Source organism: Malaclemys terrapin, chromosome 1, assembly GCF_027887155.1.
Source record: "Malaclemys terrapin pileata isolate rMalTer1 chromosome 1, rMalTer1.hap1, whole genome shotgun sequence".
Lineage (NCBI taxonomy): Eukaryota > Metazoa > Chordata > Testudines > Emydidae > Malaclemys > Malaclemys terrapin.
This window is the reverse complement of record NC_071505.1, coordinates 113,803,584-113,825,121: the sequence shown is the minus strand read 5'-3', so window position 1 is coordinate 113,825,121 and position 21,538 is coordinate 113,803,584. Positions and strand designations below refer to the sequence as shown.

The 21,538-nt window shown below is 40.0% G+C and overlaps 1 protein-coding gene across 5 annotated transcripts in view; it reads left to right on the top strand.

Annotated features, from left to right (window-relative positions):
• EPS8 (epidermal growth factor receptor pathway substrate 8) overlaps positions 1–21,538 on the top strand; it is a 197,207-nt gene that overhangs the window by 168,617 nt on the left and 7,052 nt on the right. For all 5 annotated transcript variants that reach the window (XM_054036082.1, XM_054036092.1, XM_054036101.1 and 2 more), the window contains 3 exons: positions 14,492–14,723; positions 18,369–18,549; positions 19,291–19,420. In XM_054036082.1, the coding sequence (XP_053892057.1) occupies positions 14,492–14,723; positions 18,369–18,549; positions 19,291–19,420 (543 nt within the window). The remainder of the gene's footprint in view (positions 1–14,491; positions 14,724–18,368; positions 18,550–19,290; positions 19,421–21,538) is intronic.

The following is a 21,538-nucleotide window of genomic DNA, read 5'->3' as shown; positions in this document are numbered from 1 at the left end:
GAGCACAACTGATACTGCAATGGTAAATTACAAGGGTTCTTTACATCCATATAATTACTCATATGAATAAGGATTTGCAGGATAAGGGCCAAAGACATTTTTTTACACTGTCGTAACAGGCCAACGGCTCTCATTTAGCTGGAGATATCGTGTTTTTTGAGAGCTTGTTTTTTCTTTCTACTGTGCTGGTTCTAGAGATGGCAAGCCAGTTAAGATAAAGCAGAATTTCCAACCCTGCACCTGAACCAAACTTTGATCCAAAATGCAAACCAAACTTCAACTGAAACTTTCTGTGGTTAACCTGGTTCCCCATCATTCATTTCCTTGTACCCCTGCATTTCTAGTTTCCAGTTCGAAATAGAAATGCTCATCTATTATTGTTTAGTGTTGGTATTGCAGAGGCATTTAGAGGTCCTAATCAAGGCTCTACTGCTAGGTGCTGTCCATATACATCACACAAAAGAAGGTGCAGCCTTTTCTGGCCTGACTAGGGATACCTGAGCATGTCTTGTGAAACTAGTCTTGTAATATTTCCAGGCTAGTATTGAAAACCCAATCAGTTCAGATAAAGTACTTTTGGATAAGTATCCAAAAGTTTGAGCACTTACTTGAACTTGGGCCTGATCAGTAGTCCATATAAGTCAACTGGAGTCTTTCCATTGAGCTCATTGGACTTTGAATCAGGTCTTTTATGAAGTTTTCCTCTCACTAGTTGTTTTCCAGTAACATTTGAGCTCTTCCTCTGAATAAATTCTGTTTTCTTCTGTGTGTGAAATGAAGCATGTATTTGTAGTGTTTTGCAAACTCTGTTTAAAGATCTGTTGTGTTTTTTTCTTACTCAAGTGCATGTGTTTTCAGTTTGTTTTGGAACTACTTACCAAAAGAAATTAAGCAGGTCTTGTTGGGACATTTTTGAGTAGAAGTTCTTAAAATGTTTTGCATGATTCAGTACAGATTTTGGAGGATTTCATGAAATAATGAAACAACATACAAAAAATAGAAGTCCATGTTTACACTAATTTCACAGAATCATGGAAATTAGAAATGGGTAATAATGACCTTTAATGCCATAGTCCTCCCACCCCCTTACTGTTGTGGATTATTCCCAGCAGTTCATTGTACTTCTGCTTTGTCCAGTTTGAAATAATCCAAATGCACCACTTCCCTTATGACAAGTTTCAGAGTAACAGCCGTGTTAGTCTGTATCCGCAAAAAGAAGAACAGGAGTACTTGTGGCACCTTAGAGACTAACAAATTTATTAGAGCATAAGCTTTCGTGGACTACAGCCCACTTCTTCGGATGCATATAGAATGGAACATATAATGAGGAGATATATATACACACATACAGAGAGCATAAACAGGTGGGAGTTGTCTTACCAACTCTGAGAGGCCAATTAATTAAGAGAAAGGAAAAAAAAAAAAAAAAAAAAAAACTTTTGAAGTGATAATCAAGCTAGCCGAGTACAGACAGTGTGATAAGAAGTGTGAGAGTACTTACAAGGGGAGATAGTCAACGTTTGTAATGGCTCAGCCATTCCCATTACAAACGTTGACTATCTCCCCTTGTAAGTACTCTCACACTTCTTATCACACTGTCTGTACTCGGCTAGCTTGATTATCACTTCAAAAGTTTTTTTTTTTTTTTTTTTTTTTTTTTCTTTCTCTTAATTAATTGGCCTCTCAGAGTTGGTAAGACAACTCCCACCTGTTTATGCTCTCTGTATGTGTGTATATATATCTCCTCATTATATGTTCCATTCTATATGCATCCGAAGAAGTGGGCTGTAGTCCACGAAAGCTTATGCTCTAATAAATTTGTTAGTCTCTAAGGTGCCACAAGTACTCCTGTTCTTCTTTTCACTTCCCTTATGAAGCTATTCTAGATCTCGCAGGGAATTTTCTTTTATTCACCCTAACTGTTCCATTCCTTATCTTCATCCTGTTGCTTGATTTGTCGATGCAGCTGGTGGCTATGTAACCCAAAAGAAAGAACCTATATTTGAAACATAAGAACGGCCATACTGGGTCAGACTAAAGGTCCATCTAGCCGAGTATCCTGTCTTCTGACAGTAGCCAATGCCAGATAAGTCCCATACATCTGTACATACTAAAAATAAAAAAGAAACAGTATAGGAAATAATGCATAAAGAAAGCATTCCCCAGGCAACTGCAGGCTGTACTTTGCTCATTATTGTTGTTTGATCATTTTAAAATAATCACTAAATAGTCATCATCCTAATGTTTGCTCTCTGAGGCAAATTACATTTGGCAGTACTATAATTTATGATGTTATCTAAAAAAAATCACCTGAGATTCAGTGCATCACAAACCGTTGCCTAGATTTATAGTCATGAATGAGGAAGGTCTTTACAAACCCAGGTACTAGTTACTAATGTCACTTTCTATTTCCTGTTGAGGATTATAAACGTAAGTGCTCCTGAGTCTTTTCTCTCAGGTATTACTATGGCCCATATTAACATAGCATCTGTGCACCTCACTGTTTTTAATATGTTTAGCCTCACTTCAACCTGTGAAGTAGGGAAGTGCTATTATCCCCATTTTACTGGGGGAGAGATGAGGCACAGTGAGATTAAGTGACTTGCTAAAGATCCCCCAGGAAGTCTTTGAGAGAGCACGGAATTGAACCTGGACCTCCTGAGTCCCAGACTGCCGCCATAACCATCTTTTTTCTTCTCTGAATGTGAATGGTACAACCAGTTCCAATGCACCCAGGTGCTGAGCAGGCTTCTCCATGCTTTCAAACACAACTTCTGCTTCAGCACTGGCATGCATGGGGCCTGTCAGTTGTGACGAATGCTGTGGGCATTTTTGATTTAGTTATTTATTTGTCTGTTCATTTAATGTGCCCCTGGTGGTCTGAAAAGCATATGTGACAGCAGGGAAAATCCACTTCCTGGTGCTAAGGCATTAAGGCCCCATTGAAACTGTCAGACTCCTTTTTCGTATGATTTTTCTCCAGATGTAAGCCCTCTCTTGGGGAGGTGAATAGGTAGGGCAGGGGTCGGCAACCTTTCAAAGAAGAGCCATTTTTTTTGTTTTTGTCTTTGACCATCACACGCAAAGCTACTTGTAGAGTGAGAATTTATCAACTAATAATAACTGAGCATATTAAAGTTATTACTACTCACCAATACTTTTAATGTGACTTCTGCTATTTGAATATAAACAGGAGGGGGTGTGGGGTCTGTGAGAGAGTTTGGGTGCAGGAGGGGGTTCTGACCTGGGGCAGGGGTTTGAGGTGCGGGAAGGGGTGTGAGGTGCAGGCTCTGGCTGGGAGGCACTTACCACAGGCAGCTCCCAGCTGGCGGCGCAGCAGGGCTCAGGCAGGCTGCATGCTGTGGCCCCACACTGGTCCCGGAAGCGGCTGGCTGCTGGCACGTCTCTGCGTGGCCCTGGCAGGCGGGGAGTGATCTCCGAGCGCTGCCCCTGCCCTGAGCAATGTCCTCACATTGGTTCCTGGCCAATGGGAGCTATGGGGGTGGTGCTTGCGGGCGCGGGTAACGCACGGAGACCTGCTGCTCTCCTTCTCCCAAGGGGCGCGCAGAGACATGCCAGCAGCCAGCCGCTTCCGGGAGCAGCATGGGGCCAGAGTCCTGCTGTGCCACTGGCCAGGAGCCACCTGTGGTAAGCGCCTCCTGGCCAGAGCCTGTACCTTGCAACCCCTCAGAAAACAGCTGCCCACAAGGGGGGCAGCCAAAAAGCCGCATGCATCTCTGGAGCCATAGGTTGCCCACCCCTGAGCTAGGGCATTAATGATTGCACTTAATTATTTTAATATATGCAAGAGAGAGACTTTTGCGTACCTGCAGCTGTTTGCTCTGCTGGTGACCTCTGTCGGCACACATTGAATTAGATTTTGGATTGAACTCTTAAACCTCTTCTTGGGCTGGTCCAAGATAGTTACCTGACAGTGAGTCCTTGGTGCCTTTGGAGATGGTGATTGATGCAGCAGACTTACAAGATAGGCGAGCCACTAGCCCAGTCTACCTCTGCAGCCCAAGGGCTGTGGAATGCTCTCCCCTCTGGTCTAGTATGAACTGTGGAATTTCAAACTACTAAACAAAGACATTCAAAATACTAAAATAGTAACATTTTCGTTAGATCTTTAGTATGGCACACTGATGCTTGTGTATGGATTTTATGCTAATATGACTTCCTTGTTGTCATAGCCTCTTATGATTTTAGCTATTTAATCTGCCTTTGTTACTGTGGAGCAGCAAAGATATTTTGACTGTCAGATAAATAATACATTATGCATATTAATGATTTGCCAAGCAATCTAATCATTTCCCTTCTTTTAGTAATATTTCCAGTGGAAATATAGTAGATACAATAATTGTGCATTTTAATCCTGTCCTCCTAAGCACCCAACCCCTCCCAGCTTAGTATTGTCCTCAAACTTTATAAGTGTACTCTCTTTGCCATTATCTAAATCATTGGTGAAGCTATTGAACAGAACCGGACCAGGACCAATCCCTGCGGGACCACACTCAATATGCCTTTCCAGCTTGACTCTGATCTCCCGTTTCAGTATTACTGAATCTTCACTTCTCACCCCCCCAAAAAAAGTTTCAGCCAAAAAATGTGCCCAGCTCTAATTGATTGTGTAGTACAGTTGAACTCAGAAATCCACTGGGATTCCTCAAGGGCTGTTGTTGGATATGGTGGTGTTTAATATCTTGATAAGTGACCTAGAATAAAGAAATGATAAAATTTACCAAAGGTACATGTGTAGGATCAGTGGTTCACACTGGAAATACCCCCAGGATCTTCAAGGAATTTAATGTTGACAATTACACATTTTATGCCATTTGCAGTTCTGAAGCATTGCAAAGCATTTATCAGACTTTGTCAGTTAGAAATCAGTTAGAATGTGCTGTATATCAGGTAGATGCTTTCACTTCTCCTATATTGCAGCTATTACTCCTGGGAGAATTCTGTGCCAAAAAATTAAAAATTCTGTGGACAATATTTTAAAATTCTGCATATATTATTTATCAAAACAACACAATATAATCACACCAGTTGAAATAAATTACTGAAATAATTCAAAGATACCTGCAAACAAGTATATCTGTAACAATAAGACAACAAAAAAGATTCAGGAAATGTTTTTTGTCAAATAGATTCCTTATTAGACATATCAATACACAATTTTGAGTAATAATTTATTTAAACTACAATACAGAACGCATTTTTGCACCCCACAGAAGCAGTGCAATGGCTTGGGGGAGGTCAGGGGTAACAGAGGAGCTGAGGTAGAGAGAAGTAATTGCTGGGTAGGAGCCCTGGAGTGAACCTGGAGGGTTGTTGGATATGGGTGGGAGAAGTATGGAACAGGTTTGGGGTTTTTTTGTTTTTTGTTTGTTTGTTTGTTTGTTTGTTTTTTTGCAGGAGAGGGATTGTTAGGGAGTTGGGGACCACAACATGCAGACCCTGGCTGACTCCTAGCTTCCCGTTCAGTCAAACACATCTGCCCCTGTCTGCGTGTCCCTGCACCCCCACTCAGCCAATCCCTGCCCTTATGCACCCTCTGCCCTGTGCCTATGTGTTCCAGCCACCCCTGCCCCTATGTGGCCCTGCACCCCCACTCCCATTCAGCCCCCCCACCAGCCCTTCTGAACCCCAGTGTATGTGACCCTCCAGCAGCCTGTGTGCCTCACTCTGTTACCTCCCCATATCCCATGCCTCCTCACTTGTCCCCGTATGCAGGGGCTATGAGGACTGCAGCCTTTCTTCCTTGCTATCGGCTGCTGACTGCTCTGGCCAATGAGCTGGCTGGCCTATGTTCTGGCACCACCACAGCAGCCCCTGGTGGGCTAAAGGCACAACTGCAGCGTCTCTCCAGCAGAATGTATTTTCTGCGGGGGACATGAATTCTGTGTGTGTGCAGTGCTGCAGAATTCCCCCCAGGAGTAAACTGTAACAGAGTTGGGCTTGGTCAGTATTAAAAGGGAGATCTCCAAAGGAAAATTCAAGTGCTGTAGGAGTGTTTGAGCTTATTAGGGATTTGTCATGATTATAGAGCTAGCTGCACCTCTCTCCCTTTTTTGGTCTTTGAGAGCACACCTTCAGGTGCTAGGCCTCATGCTCCTACCTGTCTTAGGGGGGGATTTCACAATTACACCATTCTTAGACTGGGCTCTAGGCTACAGTAGCCTGTATATCAACCATCATTACCCAGCAGGTCCAACTGGGTTTGGTCACCTGCACTTCAGGAGCCAGTGACAGAACATTCTCTTAAAACCAAAGTGTGTTTATTAGCAAACAGAACAAAGCATTAGAGAATTCTGTCTCTTCCCTCTCCATTCCTTTTTCATCCCTCAGTACTTCTCTCTAACCATTGCAATCCTGTGGAAAACAGCAGTATGTCTGACTTGGCCTATATATTGAGAGACAATCCTGGCCACTAGTTTCAAGATCTAAGCACCTGTGCATATATATTCTGGGGTGGTGGAAATAAAACCCTGCCTGCCATGGATTGATCACACCTGCTTGGGTTTAGCTGGTCCCTCAATGAACCTTATCTGCCTTAGGGCAGGCCTACACTACGGGGGAAAGTCAATCTAAACTACGCAATTTAAGTTACATTAGTAGTATAACTGAAGTTGATGTAGCTTAGATCTACTTACCATGGGGTCCACACTATGCTATGTCGACGGGAGACCTTCTCCCATCAACTCCCCTTACTCTTCTCATTCTGGTGGAGTACCGGAGTTAATGGGAGAGCGATCTGCGGTCAATTTAGCGGGTCTTCACTAGACTCGCTAAATTGACCCCCGGTGGATTGATCACCTCAGTGTCGATCCACTGGGAAGAGGAGACAAGCCCTTAGTTTTACTTTAGCTGGCAGATATAGTCATGCTACCAAACCTTTTGGGCTTTATAAACTGGTAAATTGGATTCCATTTTAACAATTCTAGTTAAATTGCCTCAAATGTTAGTTTCAGCAAGAACAAATTTTAATGTCCTTTTTTTTCCATTCAGAACCCCCTAACACACATTTAAACAATTAGAATCAGAGATGTTTAGGCTACTAAACACTTAGAAGCTTACACTATAATACTGTAATGATGCACAGTATCTCCCTGATCTCATCTGAAGAGTTTTTTTAACCATGAAGAGTAGATGCTGTTTGTATCTATTCAAAGGTACCTTTTAAAGCAGACTGGTTACTGACTAGAGTGTCATTCATTTTTCTATTGTTTTTCTTAATGACTTCCTAAAGAAAATGTTACATTTTAAATTCTTACCAGTCATTCTGAGGATCCTTACAAGAGAAGGCAAACATTTTGCCAATGAACCTACCTTTTTGTTTGCTTTTGCATGTGAGCACCAAGGTAGAGCTCTGTTATCCTCCTTTAGGAAAAATGTCTTTTACGTTCCTTGAAATCTACCATGAAGCCTTTCTTTCAAGTCTTTTTTTTTTTGTTTAGCTATTGGCTTAAACTATTTCTCTGTGACTTCCCCCTGACACTGACCATTTGTGCCCAAAATTCATGTCTGTTGCCAGCTGCTCTAGATACCGATGTACTTATCTATTGCCAACTGTTAACTTCCCTGTTGATTGTGAAGTGTACTGTAACAAAGGGAAACACATGCCAGGTGCTCATTTGGTAGTGGCCAAAGAGATGTCGTCATTTTTAACTGAGCTAGTGTCCCTTTATATTATTCCTTAATAAAATGCTGTTCTATTAAATTTGTTGCTATAAAATGGGTTATTAGTGATTGAGTAGATGCCACTTTTCTATCTGAGTCAGTACTGATCCAATTCTGCATTATGCTATAAGGGGGCACTTAGCTGATAGAAGTGTTATTGTTTGGATGTCCTGATATGTATGTCCGTCCTGATTACTGAGATTGGTTCAAATTTCCCATTTAGTACTTTTTTCAAGAAATGGGAAATTAATCTTGACAATCCTGGCCAATACCACCCAACCTAAATTCTCGCTCTAGGTCTAGCTGTCTGCTGCGTTCTTCACTTCCTGCCCTAAATAGTTATGTATTGCTGCTATGCACTGTTACACCGCTGCTGTGTTTTATCTCAGAGGTAGTTAGTAGTCTGAGAGTGCAAAGCGATTTTATTTTGTATCTGTGTGTATATATATAAATCACATATTCGGAGAAGGAGAGTGTGTGTGTATATTTGGACAATAAGACATGTCAATAAAGCACCAATGGATCTCCTGGGACAGAAGTTGATGTACACGCACAAGATTTTTATCATAAACTATTAATCCCTAAAGCAAAACATTTCTCTGAGTATATTTTTTCCCTGACTGCACTGACAGAATGCAGCTACCTGCGTCCAGGTGCCATCCAGTTTGCAGTTTTCTTTGCCTCTTCTGGTTTTTCTCTTGACTCTCTTCTCTACATACAAGCCTTATCGACAGTTTCTCTGCTCCGAAAGTACTATCAGTTTCTTTTATGGTTTAATGTATCAGCTTGCACTAAACAGGGCTCCCACTTTGACAGCTTGTTTTCTGCCTCAGTTGGCTTTTTCAGATGCACTGTTGGCATCGCTTCTCTTCAGCTGCTTATGCTGGCACAAAGGTATCACCGTTCTGTGCCCTCTGTCACTGTGTTTGAGAGGCGTCTGATTCTGTCCCACAGCCAGTACTCTTCTTTGGTAGCCTGATTTTCTATTTATTATTCTTTAATAATGTATTAATTTGCACTGTGGTGGGCCCTGGATGCCCCAGTCACAGGGCTGGTCTATGTACAATTTTTGTACCCCTTAAATTATATTGGTTTGAGGTTAAAGTGATGCAACCCCCGAGAGTGTGAACAAAGTTATACTAGTATATAGATGTTAAACACTAACCTATACTGGTATAGTCCACATGGGGAAATTTACCCGCATAACTACACCTTTATATTTATGCCACTATGATTCCACATGTAGACGCTCTTATTCCAGAATAAGTGTGCCCACATGGGGAGTTATACTAGTATATGTTATGGTGTTGTATTAGTATAGTTATGTTGGTAAATTTCCAATTGTAGACAGTCCCTTACTCCCATAAATGTACAGGAATAAGTTATACCGGTATTATATTAGAACCTTTCTACTGATACAGCTGAATCGACATTAGAGACATATACCATTTTAATTATTTCAGTAGAAAAATCACACCTATCATCAAAATAGTTAAGTCGGTGCAAAAACTATGGGTAGACCAGACCGGTGGCCAGGGCCCCACTGTGCCAGGTGCTGTACACCCGCATAACAAAAATATAGGTCTGATCCATGGAGCATATCTTTTCGGGGGGAGGGAAGGGGATTTTGAAAAGGACATGTAATCAGAATCTCTACTGCCTAGAATCATCATTAGTCAGTGATGCCAGTTTTAAACTAAGGCTTCAGGTGAATCTTCATTACATGTTTCTGAAATCAAAGGAAAGAGATGAAGTTTCTTTGTGAAGTTTTATGATGCAAGTGCAAATTAACCTGATGCTTTGATGTAACATAGGAATTTATAGCATGATTTAACTCTTAAGTTGAACTGCTTTGGGTGTATTAAAGGTATGTAAACTTACATACCTTGTAATGAGACACATTGTTGAGGTTCTTTATAGTACACAAAAACAAGGAAAAACAAAGGACAAAGTGTGTAATTAGCTCTGAAGCTTACTAAAAGGATACTGGAAGAAAGCAGTGTGCAACATAAAACAAAGGAAAAGTTATTCTTATTTTGGCTTGCAATATGTGAAATGTGTTTTGGAACATTTTCCAAAAAAGTGTAACCAGTGTTAGAGCTAAATTCTGGTCTTGATTTTATGCCTGGATCCCACTACTTCAGCGGGAGATATTTGCATGTGAAATTTGGTCTTAAGTGAATATTAAGTGCCTTTGTGTACAGACACACAAACTAATAAATTGCAGTATCTCAAGTATCAGGAGAAATGGCTATATTTCCTTTTTTTTTTTTTTCTTGTCTGACAATGCAGCTGCAGTGACATAAGTTGTGCTAACACTTCATCTTACACGAGAACATATTTAGGAAGATTAGTTACTTGAATAACTGACCAGTATAAGTGATAAAGTGTTATAAAGAGAGAAGGAGGGGTGTTTCTTAGTGAAATTTATAGATCCACAAGGACTGTATATTTCTATTGACTGCTTAGACTGAAGTTAAGTGTTTGGGGGGTGAGCTTGTACATAAACTTGGCTATATATATGTCATGGTTTGAACATGATATATATTCTGTTTTGTTGATGAACATGGCCAAAATATACATAGAAAATATGATGCTTTCATATTTGGTGTTCTGGCAATGATCAAGAAGTGGAGCTGGGATTTTCATTGCTTGTATAAATAAGTTATTTTTGCTGGAATGTGTGTCTGAGGAGAGATTAGAACAAATGGTGCAAAACCAAGATTCTTGACAAAGTAGCCTCCACCGTAATGAAGCCTTTTTTCAGATCTTTCCTTTTCATGTAAAATACAAAGTTCTCCTGAAATAACCTAATTCCAGTGCCAACAAGTTTTTCTGAAATACATGGGGCCAGATCTTCAGCGTATGTAAATTAATGGAGATATATCAGTCTGTATCAGTTGATTCTCTGGAAAACTAGGGCTTAAGCCAGCAATGTACTAAGCATTCTGGCCATGATCCAGCACAGTACTTATGCATGTGGTTTATGTTAACCATTTGAATAGTCCCATTGACCCCAGTTTCTAGGTTACACATCCTTTTCAAACGTATCCCTTTTTAAAGAGCCCTGGCAGGGCTGATGCAATACCCAAATGGTTTAACTAAGAATGAATATGAAAATGAGTAATAATGCACTGTTCAAAATTAGTAAGTATTCCCTAGATGTAGTTTCTGAATCTTTGTCTATTTCAGTTTAGGTTTCTTGCCACCTGTTTTAATGTCTGTTTCTTTGGATGTGAAGTGTGAAAAGATACGTTAGATGAGTACTAGTCACCATACATTTGGTTTCTTATATGTATGTTAGGTGACCAACTTTTCACCTGCTATTCTAAAGAAAAAAATAAGAAAGATAGCTGATAAAGTATGCAGTCATTGGTATCAAAAGCTAATTAATGCCACTAATGTCTTTTTTTAAACTGCTGATGTGGTTGAAGTTCCAATATTGTGCTAACAATCTCATTTGATGTAATTTACTCCATTTTCCTCACAGCAATTACTGGGAGAGCTTTCAGAGGTAACACAAATTGCTATTATATGTTACTGATTTTCTAAAATGTCTCTTTGTAGGCTGAATCTTTTGGGTTGCATCGTTTCAGAAATTCAATAGTGCATACTTGTTTCTTTCATAATGATAAATGAAGATAACCTGATGAATGAGTAGATGAGGTCTTCAGAATACTTTAATTTTTTTAAAAAATTGAGTAAACTCAGTTTTAGTACACAGTTGGTTTTAGCACATGATTGCACAACTTTTGGAGTATGTTTTATGTAGTTCCACTTATAAATGTAGAACTTGAATGGTTTTCCCTGTTGGATTATATTTTCTTTCCAAATATGAAACTGATAGTTGGTCTTTTCTATGGGCATAGTGCTTGTGGGATGGCTCATTTGACAATGAAAGTGTCCAGGGATGTCAAATAAGAGTTACACCTGGTATTCAGTAATCCCTGCATTGAGGTTTGACTGTGGTGATGATGAAAGTTGATGTTTTGCTTTTTAATGAACCATTCAGTACCATCAAACCAGTAATGCTTTTTTCCCCGTGTTAAAAGAAAACACGAATCACATTGTGGGGCTAGCAGTTTGGCATTTTTAAAAATCTGTGAGCATAATTTAATTATTTTTGAATTTCGTTAAAACATTTTACTCTGATACTTATGAAGTACTTATATAAATTCATTAACTCATCTGTTGATGTATTAATTTGCCACTTTGTTTCACCTGAAGAGTAGCTTTCTGTTTTTTCTTTCATATTCGTATTCCACTTTTGTGATGGTCATTATATTTTTAAGGGCAACTATTGGCATCACACCCAAATGCTATAGCACAAAAAATGTCAAGCATATGAATTTCTGTAAGCTTCCCACATTGGATTGCACAAACCAAACAAAAAGTAATTGTAAGGTAATATATTAAACAATAAAATTGCATGAAACAAAGTAAAAAATCTTTTATGGGGAACACAATTAGGAAGATCTGTTAATTTAATAACTGACCACTATAAATAATGAGAGACTGCAACGGAGAAATAGAGGCACGTTTCTCAGCTTAATCTATTAGCTTTCAAACCAATAGGACAGATTCTGAGCTGTTGTAAATCAGCATAACTCTGCTGGAGCTAAACCGATTTTTACACTCTCAAGATCTGGACCCGTATATTTTTGGGTTAAATTTCTCCATTTTGGCATTCACGCATAGGGGCAGCTGGTTAAAATTAATGGAAAGTTGAATGTTCAAATACTGTTAAGGCACTGATGTGCTAATAGTTTAACATGTGGTTCCCACAAAGACTTCTCTACTTAATCTGTGATAAACCCACCTGTCCTGGGGGGATGGAGATATGTGCTCCAGGAAGGATTGAGGCCTGGGGAGTTCACTCATTTGTTTTGCCCGCTAAAAATAAAACAACTTCATAACTAAGAAAGAAGGCATCACTACTTTATATTAATATGTACTGCCAGAAATGCCAATACTTTGCTCCTGCAAACTATACGGAGTATATTGCTAGCATATTGCATTGTTCAGCTTGTACAAATTGCAGGGGACATGGCAATGTAGATTTTGTATAAGATTGCCACCCATCCAGTTTTTACCGTTCGGGTTTTGGCTTGTGTGTCTGGGTGCCATTTGACAATCCCTGATGTCCAGGTTTTTATCTGGGGGGATGGGGAGAGGTGGAGCAGGGGACGGGGCCTTGGGGGAAGAGGTGGAGCAGGGGGCGGGGCCACGGGTGTCCCATTAGAAAGGAGGCAACCCCAATTTTGTATGAGTGAGTAAATGTATCTTTCCTGCAAACCCTTTTGGAAAATACTTGCTGTTTAGTACAATCTGGTACATTCTAAAAAAGAAATTGCTCCTCAAAATTGTTTTTGAGCCAAATAATACATCTCAGCTGCAAGAGTTGATGTAGCATATTGTGGGAGGTGGATCAACACAAAGAGGCAGGAAAATAACCACAACACTTCCCTACAGTTTGATGGCAAAATTGTAACAAACACCCACAAAGGCATCACTGTGTTAAAGAAACAGACTTAAATCATAACACAATTGAAAACACGGTAGAAATGCGAAGTTGTTTAAATACAAATATGAGTTTTTGTCTACACAAGTTGAAGAACGTGTGTTAATTTTGCTGAATTGTTTGTTTTGAGGAAGAACACCCCAAAAAATCTGAAAAATTGAAATGTTTTGGTTTGACACATTTGAAATTAAAGCTTTTGATTTTTTTATTCAAAACAACTTTTCAGTTAAAAATTTCCTTTAATTTTGTTCATAAAAAACCTACAAAATATAAAAAATGCTCCGAATCAAAACAAAAAATTTCATTTTGAGTTGAGTGAAACTTTTCATTTGACCCAAAACAAAACTTAAAAAAAAAAATGTTTTGGCTTCCTGACAATTTTGTAAAATGTAATTTTTGGTTCAATTGGAAATGACTCCCTCCCTCCCTCCCCGCCCCCCACTCCTCCAAATTGCCAGTGAACCAAAAAATCCACTATTCATCCAGATCCAGGTAGGTTCACTTGGTGAACAATATGGCCTACGTTTATGCAGAAGGTCAGACTAGGTAGTCATAATGATCACTGCTAGATGTGGGGTTTTGGCTTGGCCTGTTGCAAACATAGGAGTCAACCGCAAAGTGCAGATTAAAGGCAAGCTTTCCCAAGACTTGGGTATGTTTGACCTAGGATTTTTGTTTACCCAGCTCTTGTACATACGTTTAATCAGGTAAACTCCAGATACATGTCTCAGAGGCCACTCAAAACCTTCAGATAACAGGAGTTTTGGATTTAAAAAACTAATTTTAGACAAATTTCATATTTGGAGGAAAGAAATGAGTTCTGTATAATCAATATTGGGATGACACCATGCCAACTGCCTAAAACGGTCTCTTTGGAAGAGTGCATAGTGAGAGAGGCCATGGACATCCAATGAGAGAGGAGTACAACTTGCTTTTATATACCATCCAGGCAACTCGAAACAGATATGGACGGAATCTGCTCATAACTTTGGCCCTCTTACCCAACTGTGGCGTTGGCAAAAGGAGATGTTGGTGATGGTGTTGGGATAATCAGAGTTTATCCTAAATAGTAAGACAGATGGACAGACAGACAACATTGAGAATATTGATGCGAAAGTTAGTTTTTTGGAAAAGTGCAGCTGTATATCTGACACGTAGCATGCCTTGCTGGGATAAAATGACATTGCTAACTGCAGCGTACGCAGGTGCTTTCCTGCAGAAGGTTTGTCTTTTGAACACTGAGGGATTTTATGGTGCAGAGCTAATTATGTGTTTGCATCTCTTCAGAAACAAAGGATGGATTATGTTCTGAAACAACCTGATCCCAGTCCTGCTGCTCCATCACCACCTCCGACACCAGCTCCAGTTCCTGTCCCTCTCCCTCCTAGTACACCAGCACCTATTCCAGTTCCTGTGCCAAAAGCACCAGGAACCATTAGTCGCCAAAGCAGCACCTCTAGTGAGAGCGGTGGTATCATTATGCGAGACAGCCAGAGACACAAACAACTTCCTGTGGATCGTAAGTTTCTTCAAAACAGCCAGAAAAGCTATTTTCCACCATTTCCATCCATTTTAGCATTTTAAAAATTACACTTTTCAAGTTTGGCTTTTACCATAACTTTAAAAAAAAAAAAAAAAAAAAAGATTTTTCCATATCACCTGGTGATCCTGTCCAATAACCAGGCTAAGCAGGGGTGGGACAGTTCCATACTTGAATGAAAGTTGTCCGAGGAAAGTAGCTAAAGTAGTAGCTGCAAAAAGTGATGTTTGGGGATTCTCCCTCGTAATGTGTAGTAGCCTGATGCTTTAATGTGATAAGGAGCAGTGGTGGAGATACTGTCTTTCAGATGAGACAAAACTAAGGTCACTTCATGTCATTAAAGACCTCATGACACTTATTGCAAAAGGGTGTTAAACTGTCTATGTATCACAGGCTACATCTACACTTACACACGTCGCTACGTGCCACAGTGAAAGGCAGGCTGCGTACACAGTTGTCACGGTGTTGTGGAGCTACACACTGCAGTGAAAGGCTGTACAACAGCTATTACCTCCAACCCCAGACGTGGCTGCATGTTAGTGGTGGAAAAATGTGATTCCCTGTGTGTTAGTTTGGGAAAGCTTTGGGGATCCTTTTTGAATAGAAAACATTATAAAAATGATTGTGATATATTTGAAATAATTTAGTATCAGTCTTGATGTATTTTTGTGTTCAGATATATAGCAGTGTATTCCAGCATGCCAAGTGCCATGCTAGTATTCGGGGAAAAGTTACCCTTTCCTTTAATGCACATGGTTGCTGCTGTCCTTGTTTTCAGCATTTAGCAAGCAGTTAGGGCTCTCTGACAGGAGGCAGAGGCTAAAACTGCAGAAGAACAAGCAAGGAGTTAATTTCTTATATTTTCCTGGCTTGACTGAGAGCACGTGGCCTGAAATTATGGCAGTTCTTTAACAAGAGCTCCCTGGTAATCAAGGAAGAGAGATGGAAGAGGTTGGCTACTGGAAATCTCACAAATATGTACATTTACCAATGACATTCCCAAGACCTTTTCCCCTCTGTTAGGACTTGGTTTTCTAGAAGTGTATTTATGTTACACTAGTTACAACACTCAGTCTGTTTTGTAGAGAAGATATAAAATTGTCAAGGGGTAACATTTTTCAGAAGTGTCTTAGGCATGGCATGTAGAAGGCTGAACCTCAGTGAATCTATGGGATTTAGGCTAACGCCGTTTTAAAAATGGGACTTAGGCGCCTCGGTCACTTATGTGCTTTTGAAAATGTCACTCTGGTTCTAACATGTCTCGGGCTAAGGCCCTCGGACGATCTGCCAAGGCGTTGGCAAGTTTGAGGATTTGAAGTTTGCATTACAAAGTAGGAACCATAATGTAACTGAAGACTGAGTCCCCTAAACATGGTTGAAATTGTAGCATAGACAGGCCCATAAGTGAACTTCAGTATCTCTACCAACCATTCAGACCCATATGTCAGGAGATTTAGGACTAGGGGAAGGTTGACACAGCACTTTATCTAGAAGAAGACGCTGGATCCAGCATTGTATGGATGTTATCTCAAGTTCTGCCCAAAACAGTGTCTTAAATGGCATTGGTTCTCCACTTGCGAAGTAATTCCCTGCTCTCCATGTGTCAGTATATAATGCCTGCATCTGTAACTTTCACTCTATGCATCCGAAGAAGTGAGGTTTTTACCCACGAAACCTTATGCCCAAATAAATCTGTTAGTCTTTAAGGTGCCACCAGACTCCTTGATGTTTTAGTAGATACAGACGAACCCGGCCACCCCCTGATACTTAAATGGCATTTGTAACACAGGGCTGCTGTGTCCCTTACTGTGTAGCCCTCGAATCAGAAGGGTTTTTTACAGTAACATAATTCCAATAATTGAGCAGTTTTACATATGTCTAAAACCAGCACTTTAATAGTGTAGTTTAGAAATCAGACACTCTGATTTCTTTCCCCAGAATTGAAGAAGAGCTCGGTGTAGTTTGAAAGCTTGTACCTTCCGCCAGCAGAAGTTGGCCCAATAAAAGATACCTCACCTACGTTGTCTCTAGTTTACAAGTAACTGTTACAAACTGAAAAGGTGATACTGAAATGAGATCTTAAGTGATTTGGCTGTTTGTGGGTTGACAGCTCTTCCTTTTTTTTCCCCACTCTCTGGCATGGCAAAAAATCCTAGCAACATTTCTAGTAAAGTTGTACTAATGTCCATGTTTAGTTCTCTGAGAGAGCTCTCCCTTCCATGTTCCCAGTAAGTGAGAAACATGCCTTACTGAATAAACACATTTTTCAGTCTTCAGAGCTAAATCAATAGGGCATCTTTCATTTGACTTATTGAGACAAACTGTAGTGCACTTTGAACTTAACTTCACTGGGGCCCATTATGTCCTTTCCTTCTGGAACAGACTGACTATTTAAAGAAAAGCTCTAAGAACTAATTTAGCCATTAACTAATGGGGCCAAAAGGATGTGGATTCAATGTCCTACAGAAATATTACTTCAGCTATGAAAATCCCTCAGGGTTAAGCCTCTGTCTGCATTAGCTGTCATTATCACCACAAGGTAATATTGCACCTACACTATGAACTAGATCTACAGTTTCATTTTGGGGACAGTTTATTCATCTATCGGAATAAGTGAGTTGTCACTTAAAGGGCAACAGAGATGATAGCTCATAAGCATGAGGCAGGTCTTCAATCCTTAGAAAATAATTCCAATACGTCCTTCCTCTGAGGTTGTGTTCTGAGTTAGTGCTCCCAGCCAAAGCATATAACCTTCCAGAGAGGTACAAATTTCCGTTACAGAATTGACCCAGTGCTCATCTGGTTCAGCTTGCTGTACACTAGAGGCCAATGCTGGAAGCTTCAGAGAAGCAAAATTTTGTTGTGTGGAAATTCTGGAGAATTTGGTAAATATCTTGCTAATTTCCAATGACCCTAAGCACCAGTATCTTAGTAAGGTTCACTAAATACCCCTTAAAATCTCAGCAGTGATACCATTTAAAATAAAAACAAACTTCTGTTTTGCTCTCTCTTATAATTTGTATCTACCCCTTCTCCAAAACACCCATTGCGAAAGTGGATTTAAATAGTGACAGTCGCTTGCAGAAGGAATGCAGTGAACGCTAGGGATGGTCAAAAATTTTCCATCTGAATTGTTTTTCAACTGTTTTTCCCCAAAATGTGTCTGTTTCCCACAGCCAATGTCAATGTTTTGTCAGAAGATTAAATGCCCCAAACCAAAGTATGTTGATTTGGAAGTGCTGCCGAAGTGCCTTATGGGAATTGTTGTTCAGCTACTGCACGTTTGTGCCCCTTCTCATCTACAGCCTGGACATCTCCCCCACAGCACCAAGGTCTTCCCCCACTCCCTCTTTTGGTTTTTGTCTGAAAATTTTCAGTATTCAAAATTTTGCAGAAAAAAAAACCACATTCTGTGGAAAATTAAACAAAAGTGATTTTTTTTTTCATTTTGATCAAAATTTTCCATGGAGTAGAAAAAAATATTTTTTGATCATCTCTAGGGAATGCTTTTTTTGTTTTAAAAACAGAGTGTGGTGGTATTAAGAGCAAACATGCTTTTTTCTCAAAAGCATCTTTTAAAAATAGATTCCCTGCTGTGTTCATCTTTTTTGTCTCTCTTTTTAGGTAGGAAATCTCAGATGGAAGAGGTACAGGATGAGCTTATTCACAGGCTTACCATTGGCCGGAGTGCTGCCCAGAAAAAGTTCCATGTGCCACGACCAAACATACCGGTAGTTAATATCACTTATGATTCCTCTGCTGAGGATGTGAAAATGTGGTTGGAGTCAAAAGGATTCAGCCCAGTGTAAGTCTGAGGATGAACTTGGGGAAACTCTAATTTCAGAATACTGTATAAAGGGAAATAAACTACAGTTTTTCAAAAGAGACTAGGATTTTGACTGTCTAACTTGTGGTGTTTTCCAGATTTTCAGAATGTGCTGAGTACTCCCTTTGAAAATCCATTCCCCTTTAATATGGTGTCTTAAATTGAGCCCCCAAAATATTGAGGCACTCAAAGCCACAAGTCACTCTTGAAAATGTTGTCCACATTTACACTGATTCTAACAAAAGGAGATCAGATTGCACCTCCTGTCGGTGACTGACTTCCATCCTAATAACCTGTAAATCTCATCTTCAAAATTAGAAACTCATTTCACCCAAAATGAGCCGAGCGCTACAAGGTGCTGTTTTTTTACTACAGGGTTCCACTTTAATGGGTGGTAAGGGCACTTAGCCCCTTGCAAAGTCAAGGAAAATATTAGTGGATTTGACCAGTTTTGAGGTACTAATGTTGAGTACCTCAGCATCAAGGCCGGCTCTAGGTTTTTTGCCGCCCCAAGCAAAAAAAAAACAACCTCTGAAAGCGCAACTGCTGAAGCAAAAAAAAAAAAGTGGCCGAGGTGCCGCCCTGGAATTGTGCCACCCCAAGCAGAAGAAAATGGCTCATGTTTCTCAACTCAACTGGTGGATTTTTATTTATTTTTATTGTGCTTCCCACAGAACTATAAAATCTTATGGTGTTCACTCTCTGCTCTGCCTTTTTTAGGACTGTCAATAGCCTTGGAGTGCTGACAGGGGCTCAGCTTTTCTCGCTCAATAAGGACGAATTAAAGACTGTTTGTCCTGAAGGGTCTAGAGTCTACAGCCAAATTACTGTACAGAAAGCTGCATTAGAGGTATGTCTAACCCCTCCCATCAAAATGGCGTATACTAGCCGGTAAACATGAACAATTCTTAGGTTGGTAGGGTTCCCAATCTCTAATCATTAGCAGTTAGGATGAGATTTTCAGGGGTCAGATTATCCTACACCTACTGTTAGCGTTCTTATGCCTTCCTCTGGGGCATTGGATGCTGGCCATTATCAGAGGTTAGATGGACCACTGGTCTAATCCAATATGGCAATTCCTATATTCTTCTGACGGTAAAATCAGAGGTGATTCCCCCTCCTTCTGATCTTCATCACTCATTTTGCCCTTCTCTCCTGTTCTCTGCTACCTTCCTCTTCCTCTTCTCCCCATCCTTTAGCACAGTGGTTTTCTACCAGAAGTACGCGTACACCTATGGGTACACAGAGGTCTTCTGGGGGTACATCAACTCATCTAGATATTTGCCTATTTTTACATCAGGCTACATTAAAAGCACTAGCAAAGTCAGTGCAAACTAACATTTCATACAATAACTTGTTTATACTGCTCTATATAGTATACACTGAAATGTAAGTACAATACTTATATTCCAATTGATTTATTTTATAATTATATGGTAGAAATGAGAAAGTAAGCCATTTTTCAGTAATAGGGTTCTGTGACACTTTTTTGTATTTTTATGTCTGATTTTGTAAGCAAGTAGTTTTTAATTGAGGTGAAATTTGGGGGTACGCAAGACCAATCAGACTCCTGAATGGGGTACAATAGTCTGGAAGGTTGAGAGCCACTACTCTAGCAGGCTGCAGCCATTACAGACTGAAATTCTTCCTTTCTCTACTCTCCCCACAATGATATTCCACCCATTAGTGGGACAGTGTTTGGAAAGACAAACAGACTTGATGCATTTTGTAGTGATGATAATGTGTGCTTATAGCCAGCCATTTTGCCTAGATAGTCAAGAATGTGTTCCTTCTTAGAAGGGATCGGTTGAAGATTAAGAAATGTGATAATGGTGGTGAATAAGGGCTATAAGATCACTGTGGAGAATCATAAGTAATTATTGATTGACATTTGTGTGTGTTTATACACATATCCTCCCCTACTCCCCCATGATTTGTAACTTTATAAAGCTTGACATTTACAACAGCTTTTTGTGATAGAAGACCTCATGAATAAATTTAGATGGGAAATTAGAAGAACGTTTCTTACCACTAGAGGAGTGAAGTTCTGGAAGAGCCTTCCATTAGGAGTAATGGGGGCAAACAACCTAACTAGTTTTAAGATGGAGCTTGATAAATTTCTGAACAGGTTTACATGATGGGGTTGTCTACAGTAGCAGGGGACTGGATTCGATGACCCAGGAGGTGCTTAGCAGTCCGGTGTGCTGTGTTCCTGTTTTCAGATGTGCTAAGCATTCCCATCTCAGTTAGACTTGTGGGTACTCAGCACTTTAGAAAATCAAGTCCAGTGATACCTGTTTCCCTTGGATTGGACTGAGCTGATACCACCAGCTGATTTGGCCTAGGAAACCAAACGTCCATTGGATAGTGATGATTTCCAATCTCTATCTTCGTCATCTTGTTTGAACCGGTAACCTTGAGGTGAAATGTTCCTTTACCAGTCACCAGAGCCATGCATGCCACTACCAATGCTGGCACTGTGGGAGGCAGTCTCAGCAGAGAAGGAAAAAACAGAATGAGCCATGGAGACCAAATATAAACCTGAAAGTGGTGAACTGTCCAGTTCAGGACTGAGGCAAATTAGCTAGGCAGTATGGGCAAGTAGGCACTGTTGCTACTCTATGTAATTTTAGTCTTCCACCCTCAATTCAGCACTTGAAAATGGCAACAGCCAGAATGACTATACTGGAAGAATGCCTTGACCATTGTGTTTACATGTATTATATTTTTGTCTTTTACTTACTTTGTCTATAGCTTCTGTACTTGTATTGGAAAATAACAAACCCCCACTCCCAACCACTTGGATGTATATAGGAGGGAATAAGTTACTTAAAATGAATTATACCCACATTTATTTTTACTATGGCTTTTTTAACGTCAATATGTTTTGGAAATTATCCTCTAAGGAAATGTACCCAGTTTTAAAATACAGTAACTCCTCTCTTAACGTTGTAGTTATGTTCCTGAA